This window comes from Neolamprologus brichardi, chromosome 6 (genome assembly GCF_056152115.1).
Source record: "Neolamprologus brichardi isolate AB-2024 chromosome 6, ASM5615211v1, whole genome shotgun sequence".
Taxonomy (NCBI): domain Eukaryota; kingdom Metazoa; phylum Chordata; class Actinopteri; order Cichliformes; family Cichlidae; genus Neolamprologus; species Neolamprologus brichardi.
The window spans coordinates 34,890,649-34,901,835 of NC_142109.1; the positions used below are offsets into that span (position 1 = coordinate 34,890,649).

The 11,187-nt window shown below is 40.6% G+C and overlaps 1 protein-coding gene, 1 long non-coding RNA gene and 2 other non-coding genes across 4 annotated transcripts in view; 2 read left to right on the forward strand and 2 right to left on the reverse strand.

Annotated features, from left to right (window-relative positions):
* Nucleotides 1-2,159, reverse strand: part of LOC102798272 (E3 ubiquitin-protein ligase DTX4-like) — a 48,077-nt gene extending 45,918 nt beyond the window's left edge. Inside the window, exon 1 of the mRNA XM_087842201.1 lies at nucleotides 1,843-2,159. Coding sequence (XP_087698327.1) covers nucleotides 1,843-1,907 — 65 coding nt within the window. The 5' untranslated portion in view covers nucleotides 1,908-2,159. The remainder of the gene's footprint in view (nucleotides 1-1,842) is intronic.
* A 626-nt stretch (nucleotides 2,160-2,785) lies between these two features.
* Nucleotides 2,786-2,858, forward strand: trnat-ugu (transfer RNA threonine (anticodon UGU)). Its single transcript has one exon. It is a non-coding gene; the product is annotated as a tRNA-Thr (tRNA).
* A 643-nt stretch (nucleotides 2,859-3,501) lies between these two features.
* On the forward strand, nucleotides 3,502-3,574 carry trnak-uuu (transfer RNA lysine (anticodon UUU)). Its single transcript has one exon. It is a non-coding gene; the product is annotated as a tRNA-Lys (tRNA).
* A 533-nt stretch (nucleotides 3,575-4,107) lies between these two features.
* Nucleotides 4,108-5,484, reverse strand: LOC148102630 (uncharacterized). The gene is made up of 3 exons (XR_015719196.1): nucleotides 5,400-5,484; nucleotides 5,139-5,291; nucleotides 4,108-4,478 (listed from the first exon to the last, which is right to left on the reverse strand). It is a non-coding gene; the product is annotated as an uncharacterized LOC148102630 (long non-coding RNA).
* Between the last annotated feature and the right edge of the window lie 5,703 nt (nucleotides 5,485-11,187).

Here is an 11,187-nt window from a genome sequence, read left to right on the forward strand (position 1 = left end):
AACCTCAGAAAGAACAACTGCCAGACCCTGAACAGGTTCGACCGGTCCCTGATTGTCACTCAAAACAAATAAACATCTGTTTATGAAGGCAGTGACAGGAAAAGTTGTATATGCACACCAGTGATTTGCTCCCCACCCTCTCACTAAACTTTAGCAGACACAGAGCTTTGTTGACTTTGGACAAAAATGTGGATGAGAAGAATGAAACATTAATAACTTGGTTATAAGCAGTGGTTACAACTAAACACACAGAGGTGTGAGGGCCAGAAGCAGCACACTGCGTGGCTCCGTAAAGTGGGACGACTGCAGCAAAGTCTAGGAAAAAATGTTCTGCTGTTCCTGGAGTGGTGATGTTGGAGAAGCCACGGCAGACTGGCCATCCGGGACACTTGACGGGCTAATGTGACGCATTCCAGGTCACTTAGGCTAAACCTGTGTGTTATTTAAGGCTGTTAAAGTACAGTTCAGTCATATTACTGAACAACTAGAGATGTTTAAAGAATCATTCGTGGTTTGTTTCTATTTGGGAACACCCCCCTCAAAAAAAAAAAAAAACCCCAAAACAAACCACTAGCAGTGGAGAGTCTGCATCCATGACTCAATTTTAAATGCTGGTTGACACTATGTCACTATTAGCGACACTATGTTCATCTTAAATAGAAATTATCCAGATTATTAATGTCAACAAAATCTGAACCTGAGATCAGAGTCTGGTGATGTCACCATTGTGAATTTTGTGCATTTTGTTTATGACAAGAATTAACCACAAATATCACAAATCTTCACCCACCCAACCCAGTCTCGTGGCAGTGAAATAATCACGACCTCTGTTGTTCATGTGTTTATTCATTGAGCAGATTCGTGTCTGTGTAGCTACAGAAAATTAATATTTTCGACTGTAAAGCGAGACACGCCCCTATTGGACAGGATAGAGGAGATGCTGTTGTATTACACAGATTTGGTCACGTCAAATATGACAGTTCTAGTCCTTCACGTGACACTGCATTTGATTATTAGTGAAATAACAATAAAGGGTAGACACTGAGGAGAAAAAGACGGGGGGAGGCAGGCTGCGTGCGCGCACCTCTGTGCGTATTTGGCGTGCGCTGCAGCGAGAGCCGAACAGACTAAAGCGAGGATGAAGTGTTGATTCTGAGATTCTTTCAGCTGATTCCTGCTTCCCATAAGACTTCTGCTACAGTCGGCCATTCACGGCCGTATAAGGTGACCCCCAGGGCACCGGGAAATGACCGCTGGACACTCTTCAAGGCGCACGAGTGCGCACGCCAAAGATGCAGACACATGCAGACAAATGCACACATGCAGCTTCTGACTCTCCCTGTATGTTCTCTCGCTCAGACAGGCCACCTGTACCTGCACCTTGATTAGTAGATCAAGTAGGAAAAATGGAAAAGGAGAGGCAGAGGAGAGATGGAGACAATCCGAACGCCGATCCAGTTCTTTTGGTAGCTAATGTTTGAAATTCTGAAATAATTTTGAAATCTGGAGGAATGTCCACTCAGACGGACACATTTCACCAGCAGCAGGAGGGGTCCAAAATAAAATAAAAAATTATATAAACAAGAAATAGACGAAACAGCTTTAACAATGTCGCCACGGCTCGATACTAAACCCACAATCACTTCATTTTCAGCAGCCTGCAAAATTCACAAACGCGATTTCTCATCCCTCCTTTTAAAAAATCATATTCTCAGTAATACTAGCTCTTCTTGTATCGCAAAGAAAAATCTAAAGGTTTGTGAGGGCATGTCGGCCTGAAATACTCACTCCTCTACAGCTTTGATCTACGCACAAACGTTAGTACTTGTATAAAACACTCACCTGTTGATACGATCTTCTGCGTCCACACACTCCAAGACTTTCGGAACAAAATCCCGGTTCTTCATGAATGAAAATCTATCCTTTCGGCTCAACCATGGCTCATTTCTTTCTCCCCCTCTCTACCCAACAAAGGAAAAACACTCTTCGCTTTCTTCTCTTATTTAGAAATCTGAAAAATACACTATCCAAAAAGTCAGGAAGTAGAATCCATCTAAAGGGTTAAAAGTGGGAAAATGGTGCCTCCATTATGTGATGAAATTAATCTGGCACGTATCCCTTCGCCTCCATCTTCACTAACACACTGTGGTGAAAAACTATGAGGCTCCAGAGGGGACCCCACCAGCTCCTGCCCCCTCACTCCACGCCCAGAAACGCACCAGTGTGGACGCAAAGAAAGAGAACACATTCAGCTTCTGTTTACTGACCTGCTTACTTTTTGTAACACGCGCACAGGTGGAATATGATTTCAAATGTAAAATTAAACCCTTTTCTATGTGTTAGGAATTCACTGAAAAATATTTTTTTAAAAGAAAGGGGTTTAGGGAAGTTGTCGTCTTTGTGTGGGTGGTCGCACACTGCCGTCTAGTGGAGGACATGGAATTACATCTAGATTTTTCTATTTAAACTGAAAACATTTAAATTGAAATCACAGAATAACGAAAACTCAGTTGCACGTTTATCAACTTTTAGAAGCCGATTAGACGTTTTTAAAGTCTTAAGTCATTTGTCTTCATCTCTACGTCTCTACTTTTTCATATGTATGTTTCAATTAGCTTCCACTGATGACGTGTGTAACCAGGATTCAAAAATGTCTGTTTTACTTAATAATTATATCGTAAAACATAATGGCGCTTTGGGTCTTCTGATATACTTCTGGAAAGTCAGTTGTACTAACTTGATTCTAACTATTTTGCCAATACTGGCGGCTGTCGCTTTCGTCCCAGGCTCCATAGCTCAGGGGTTAGAGCACTGGTCTTGTAAACCAGGGGTCGCGAGTTCAAATCTCGCTGGGGCCTGTGAATCATTTTCTGTTTTCATTCTTAGTTTAGTGTCTTGGACACTTCTAGGCGACCCAGCAAGGTTCCCTAGAATTTAGCGTTTTCTTTTATCTCATTACAAGTGAAGACCCAGAAAACCAAAATAAATTATTACAAAACAAAATTCCTACCTTGGTTCTATGGAGGACCACAAGAGCCACGCGCATCGAAATAAAGAATTCTGTGCTTTTTGAATTGTAGAAGTTCTTCGTCATTCGTTCATTCTTGTTAATGTAATGTAGCCTGATTCTCTGTTTACAAATCAGGTAGTGTAAAGATTGCAACCAGAGAAAGTTGCTGTTGTGGTATTTCTGCGTCTGTATAAATGCATTTTGTAGCTGCATACAGTTTAGTAAAGGTAGCAGTTTGTAACAGGGAGCTAGCCAGCTAGCCAAGTTCTGTCACGTTGGTCACTCCCCTGTATTTTCAAACGCTTCAGAGCTAGCATAAAACAGGAAGTTAGCATTTTCTCGTGCACAGGGTCTATTGTAAAGGCTATAAACACTGTAAACGACTCTGTGCCATTAACGTAGATCCGGACCAGTTTAAAAAAAAACCCCAAACAATATAATTATATGGCACATGTTTCCTCATATACAGCATTTGTGTGACTTCGTGCAGAGCCCGGATAGCTCAGTCGGTAGAGCATCAGACTTTTAATCTGAGGGTCCAGGGTTCAAGTCCCTGTTCGGGCGATAGAGTTTTTGCTTCTTCACCGTTTTTCGCTCTGTGGCGTGTGTTTATAATAATAATGTATACTTTATTGATCACCGTGGGGAAATTCCTCTCTGCGTTTAACCCATTCACTCTGTGAAGCAGTATGGCATGCAGGGGTGAAAACTACGCTTTGTTTGGAGCCGGGTTGTGTTACTCCAATAGTGAATTAAAATAATTTTTAATTATTTATGAGGCCACTCTCACCCCAGCTTTACACTTGTTAGCTTAACTTAAAAAAAACTTAAAATTAAAAAAAAAAAATTGTATTTATTTCTTATACACTTCAGTTTATTTCTAAGAAAACCAACGCCCTCCAGTATCTGCTTGTTGCCTTATCTTGGTGTCTCCAGATGTATTGAAGTTCATAGCTTTGTAAGATATGTGGGGAACTAAATAACTGAGCAACATGGATAATAACATCACAAAGACTTAACTTTTTTTTTTTTTGCATTTATAAGCAAAATAGCAACAAATCATTTTAACTACTTGAAGGAAAAAATACAGTGCATTAAGCAACCCAACATAAGAATGCCATAAATAAGAAGTGGAAGAAAAACAAAGAATCTACACTTTATACACAAAATAAAAACCCAGACATACACACACAGGTTGTATATATACAAATACAACATTAATACATGAATCCATGTAATAGTGAGCATAAACTGTCAGCTGTGAAAGTGTAGTTGGCGTCGGAGTTGTATTACTAGTATTTGTCATATATTTACGGGTGATGTCAGCATCTGGTCCGGATGGCGGTCTTCTTCTTCTTCTCCTTCGCCCGAGCTTTCCAGTGGGTGACACAAACAGCCAGTACCATAATCACGAGGATGAAACCCGCGATCATGCAGTACCAGTGATTAAAAAGAAGCCGAGATGAACCTGAAACTGATGACAAACAGACAAAATAAAGCCGAGGGTGAAACATGTTCTGAGACATGAAGTCCTGCATCACCTCTGACTGGTTCTCTTTCTTTCAGTGTAAACAAGTTTAACTCCACATTTATTCCCGGAGACTTCTTAATATAAAAAATGTGATTTAAACAACATTAGAAAGAAATGCAGCTGTTAATCAAAGAAGTTCATCAGGTTAATGCTTCATCTCTTACTTGGGTGTAGTCTGACAGGCCACGGGTCGTGTCATTAGTAAGAAGGCCGTAACTCTGACCTCAGTACAGTAAAAAGTGAAATTTTCAGAAGCCAGTGAGTGGGATGAACTGGACCCTTTCCCAGACCAGTTCTGTCTCCAGGCCATTTGTCTGACACCCCCGTTTTAGACCACACTTCACTCGACATCTCTCTAAAAAACTTGTTCATGAATCCGTCTCGTTCAGGCTGGAGTCCGAGCAAACATTTAGAAGTTGCATAATTTCTCGATGTCCAGCCCGGTTTGTAAAATAGCTCCTGAATTAAATTTGTGTTTACATCAAGTACATAACCTCACCTTCTGCCCTGCTTGGACTTTGCAGGGGAAGTTTGTGCGGAAGACTCTGAGCTAAAGAAAAATTTCACAGTGAAATATCACCTAAAGGTTACTCTTACCCTGAAGTTTGGTTCCTTCCCCAATTTTTAAGTCAGAGTTTACGTAGGAAATACAGTAGTACAGCCCCAGGTCTCTGTCCTCGATACTGGAGATCATCAGAGCCAGAGAGCGGTTCACCAAAGTCACCGTATAACGACTGTTGAGCTGAAACCCTAAAAAAAGAGTAACTGGTCGTTACTGGTCACCTGCTTCACAAAGTGAAATCACAGCCTTACGCTCTCTGCATGTTTCCAACATTTTTAAGTGAGATGATCGGTCACCTTGGATGGGTCGTCCCTCTTTGAGGCTGGCAGAGAAGATCATGCTGGGAGGTTTATCTGGGTGATGCTTGAGCCACGTTGTGTCATAAAGATAGGAGAGGTTACAGCCCACGCTGGCTGTTGAACCCAGCTCGACGTGTTGGACCTCAGCAGCAGCAACGAGCAGCATCCAGAGCCCAGATGTGATCAGTTCTGAAGGGGATCAGAGGGACACCAACTTTTAACGAGCCACACAGAGAGATCTCTCTCTGCAGTGTCCTTAAAATTCAGTTTTACTCAAACAGTGGGAATGTTGAAAAACTGCAGCTCGTCTAAAGTCCACCTGAACCTTTCTCAGACTCTGAGTGAGTCCCCAGTGTCTCCTATATATCTATAAATCACAGCACAAATAACAGGTTTACAACCTGGTGGAAAAATCGGCACCTGCAGCCAGCACACAGCTAGTTTATGCTGTTAGTGCCTGCGTCACTTTGAATTATCTGACAAATAACACGGCAGCTAATTAGCTTGTATGTGCATCCGTACAGTTTATGAATGCAATCACATCTGTCTCCAAACAAACAAACATGATGGTGACAAAAATGCTAACTTGGCTTAAAAATGAATTCCAAACCAGTGGGTGACATCACTGCGGCTGTTTATCTGTCATACACAATCTATGATTATACACTCAAGGCTGCTGGCACAGAAACCATCTAACTGAAAAAATATTTCCTTTTGAAATGATTATCTTACTCAGTGGATGGAAACCACAGATTCACAGAACTGGACCACACTGCGGCTCAGAAGTGTTTTCTGAATTCTGTTGTTTCAAAATATTTCTCTGTATCCACAGTTAGGTAAAAGTATTGCTCATTTCGCATTTACTTACAGTCTGTTGTGGATAGGCATAGCTTTGGGTCACGTGGTGTCGGTAATAGTAATAGTGATTGCTATATCACCTGTTCACGTCCCGAGGGAATTTTTGTGAATGAGTGGGTGATGGGGGAAGTCGACTTTTGCTGACCGCTCAAGCTTAGAATGTTTTTGATCACTGTTTTTCTACGGATTTTAAGGATTTGGTAACAAATAAAGGAGTTTTAACCTGGAACCTTGACTTACGTTTCAAACAGCGGGCGCTGTTATTCCCCTATTCAGCTGCTCGGCGACTCAAAGGCGACTCAAAGGCTTGACAGTCGCCAATACAGTCTGTTCATCCAAAACGTTTCAAAGAACTCATTGGCTCTGATGAGAAGCACTCATTTTCATTTTCAGAAAGAGTTTTTTTCCATTCGAAATGGTTAAAAAGAATATTTTTGCTGTTTAATCAACACATAACACCTTAATGCTTTTTAAGCATTCAGTCTTCAAAGTGTATTCAGGTACATTGAGTTTTATGCAGTTAGTGTGTAATCAGAGTCTACTTGGAGCAAATTTATTTGACTGGACAGAGACTGGAAAGGTTTTTTTGGCAGTAGTTGTAGCCTCCAGGTTTCCTGGATTTCCACTTCTGGATTTGCATCTTTTATCCTATACTCCCAGCAGACCCACAGCCAGTTTGGAGGAGAAGCACCTATGAACAGTGTAGGGGAGTAACGGAATACATGTACCGCCGTTACGTATTTAAAATACAAAATATGAGTAACTGTATTCCGTTACAGTTACCGTTTAAAAAGGTGGTATTTAGAATACAGTTACTTTGTTGAAATAAATGGATTACACGGCGGTACTTCCCTGTTTCATATTGTGGCGGGTCAGGACTGTTTGGGTTTTGTTTGATAGCTACGTTCTGTTGTTCCAGGCGGCAGCGTTACGGTTGCCATGGTTACAGGGTGACACTTTCTCTCTGCGTGTTTCCTGGGTGAGAGAGGCCTTTTTGTTGTTGTTGTGCTAAGCTAATAGGCAGAATGCTACAGGTATAGCTCTAAAGAATGTAGCATCATGGGCAGTGTAGTCCGTGCTGCAGGGAGAATGGACTGCCATACACGTTATGTGTCTGTGAGCGAGGGAGGGAGAAAAAGGAAAAGTACGAGCTGTCATCGAGCAAAAACGGGAGCTGGAAGGATGTAAATATAATAATAACCACTGCAGCCAAGAAGAGAGCCTGACGAGCCCAGCTGTAAGTAAGCTATTAAGACTCGACTGTACACCGTGTTCGTGTTTTCCTCCAAAAACAATAAGTTCCGTTGGAGCAGCCTTTCAACGCCTCTCTCTGTCTCTCCTAGCAAAGTTGACCCAGACAACAAAGTAAAGCTAGTTTTCAGCTACGAGCCGACACAGAACCCACCGTATTAGCCAGAGGTCCCTTTACTACGGTTCGGAGCCGCGGACCTTCAGTAACAGTAATAAATCACAGCAATAGTACATTCATGTAGTTGTAAACAGCATGATAATATATTAAGTAATCCAAAGTATTCAGAATACATTACTCTCATTGAGTAACGTAACGGAATACGTTACAGAATACATTTTGGGGCATGTATTCTGTAATCTGTAATGGAATACATTTTAAAAGTAATCTTCCCGACACTGCCTATGAACTACCATCTTCACAGAAGAGCATCAGAATTAAATTAAAAGCAAGGAAAGGGGTTTTAAGATCATTAAGATGATTAATGTTGTAGATTTAAAATGTTATGCAGGTGACGCTCAGTTCTCTCTTTGAGACGTATCCTAAGAATCAGCTGGAGGAGGTCGAGTTATTTTTGTGACTTGAGTGGAACATATCTGTGAGTTCTTGTATCCTGAGTCTGAGCTTGCTGATCTAATCGTGGGTGCTGTTTTCTGTTACGAGCAGCAGTGCAGTGTGACTGCTGAGTCCTTCCTGACGACCCCAAGTTCTTTGATTCGATGAAAATGTTTGAACTTTTCTCCTCATAAGCATTTCTGTAGTTTCGTTTTTGTTTTTTAACATTTAAAATAATCAGAAAACAACAATGAAGCGTCCTGCTCCCATCACCACAGTCAGTACAACCACATCGAGTGTATGTAACGCCATCATGACGCCCTCTCTCATATCTATTTGTTCATCTGACACAACTTTAACCTGCTGGAAGGTGAAATTTCCACCAGTATCATTGAAATTTGCCTCCTTCCTAAAGCAGACTTTTGATACACCACGAAGCATTTTTCTTACTCACCAGTAAGAATCGATGTAATCCAGTGAGACCTCATCTTGTATCTATTTTTCGTGTCCCTGAAGGTGATGATGATGTTAGGGTCTAACAGACCACTTCCTTTTCAGCTGCCAAGCCGCTGTTTCCACTGAAAGCCTGTTTCTGTATTCTCTTACTTTTAACTGCTTTCACTTCTGCTGTGAGGTGAATTTTCCACAGTAGTTTGATGCAAGTCTTACAATCATCCCATTGTAAGACTTGCATGGAGATCCGGGGACAGCCGGAAGCGTGACATTGACATTAATGGCTAACTTGGCATTTAAGTTCTGCTTAACCTGTTAATGGTTATAAACTATTAAAAAAATATATTTTGTTTCTCTGTAATGTATTTGGAACTAAATTATAGTAATAAAATGTTACTACACAAGTAAAAACTGCAATATTCTACTTTGATTCTGCATGTTTACATCCTGATATACACATATTCTCATGTAATCATCAGTTTTTTGTGTACATTTCATAGTCTGTGAATATCTCATGTTCATTCCTATTGCTTTTGCCTTTATAGTCATACATGCATTTGTTATTTTTGTGTACTTATGTAGGCATGAGTATCTGTATGTATATATTTACTTAGACTTTTTATACATCACTACATTTATCTGTTAATTAAATGTTGTGCACCACGTGAGGGAGTATAACTGTATGTTTTGTTGTGCCTACATAATGACAATAAAGAATCGTGAGTCTTGAAATAAAGACTGGAGTTTGAGCTGACACAAAGGGAAGTTAAAACCACAGAAATGGCAGAACTTCTAAGAAGCAGATGAACCCCGAGCACACAACAACAAAACAACTGTCACCTCTGTGAGAGGACCTGAGGTGGAAAATATCATAAAGCAAACATTAACCAAAGGATCAGCGACCCTCTGAGCGCTTGTTTTTAAAAACATTACAGGGGAGCATGTGGTCGAACGGCGCGGTGGCGGGGGCGTCTCTTTCACAGGTCTGATATGACAGTCAGACCTTTGTTAGGTTGGATTTGGATTTTCCCGATCGTATGGGGAAGTGGGTCATATGGGGACTTTTCTTTTAGTTGGTGCAGGTTTATTTTGCCTGTTATGGCTCACACATGATAGTACAGGAAATAACAGAAGTCTCAAGTTAACAGAAGACATTTAGATGTGACTTTGGCCTCACACTGATGACCCAGTTTGGTTAACTTTAAAATGTAAAGATGTAGCTCCTAAATAATAAACATGGGCGGGACCTTTGAGTCAGATTTTAACTGTTTGTCGGATCAATCTGTCACCAAAACCTCCTTCTGTAACCAGATAACTGTGGATGCAGAGAAATATTTTGAGGACTCGACCGTGAACCCATCAGGTCCTCAGAGTCAGGATGAAAACCTTTGGAGAGAAAATGTTTACCATGTATCTCTGCAGATGTGAGAGCAGCTGGAGGTGATTCAGTCTTCAAACATAAAACTGCGTCACCCCAACTTTTGACTGAGTTTTGACTTGAAAAACATTATTTACCTTCTTTCTTATTTACTTTCTCCAATGAAACGAATATTTCGGTTTTACTTTTGTTTGTTTTTTTACATTTTTTGTGTCTCTCATTGCAACTTACTGATCATATAAGTTTTATGATGCATCTGACTTTTAAAAAATGTATTTTAATTCTAGATTTTTAGTTTTTTTTCTTCTTAAATCTATTTTCTCGTGATCTAAGTTCAGTAGCCCACAATTAGACCCTGCAGAGGAAGTGAACAACCGCAGTCTTTCCAGGTAACCTAAAAATGCTACCACGGTCTGCGATTGCAATTATTTTAGGCGCTCGTCCTGTGGTGTGTCTCACTGATCTGCACCACCTGTTTTAAAGGTGCTGTATGAATAAAGAGTGATTGACTGAACTGAGAAGATTTACACTAAACATAACAGAAACGGGGAAACAAGACAAACAGGGAGGAACAGGCAGGGAAATGCCATGAGACTGAAATATGAGAGGATTCAAAAAATGGGAACCAGAACCTTTACCTTACAAAAATGAAAACTTGGCGTCTGTAGTGCTTTGATATTGTAGCCTCACACGAATAGATTCACAATGAAAACAAAACAGGAACCCCAAATCTAAAATAACAGAACCCCACGATGATTACTCGCCACCTCCCTGCACCCATATGTCATTTGTTCGCTAATTAATTTAATTTGACTAAAAAAAAAAAAAAGTAAGTTCAAAATGTCAGTGTTCAGATGATCCTGGTCCGTTACTTCTTCCAAAACAAACACAGCTTGATTAATACTAGGAAACACGTTAACGGATTTCGGTGCCCACACTACACCCAAGCTGGAAAATTGCATTTCACCACAAGATCACAAGTTTGACACGGTGACTGAAATGACTGATAAATGACCAACAACTGGGTAAAACTGGATGAAGGTGATTCTCAGGTAACTTCTTTCCCCATTTTTGACAGTTGTTTGTGGTCCTCTCAGGAAACCTGCGGCTCAGAAACAAATGGGTCACTTTGTGGAAACCCAAATGATGACAGACAAAACTGCAGCTGAACAATAAATACATGAGGACGAAGAGAAGAGTAGCCAAGATTACTGCATAACAGACATTTCAAACTCACATGCTAAATGTACTATACTGCACTAATTCTGGAATAATCACCAACAAATTACAAT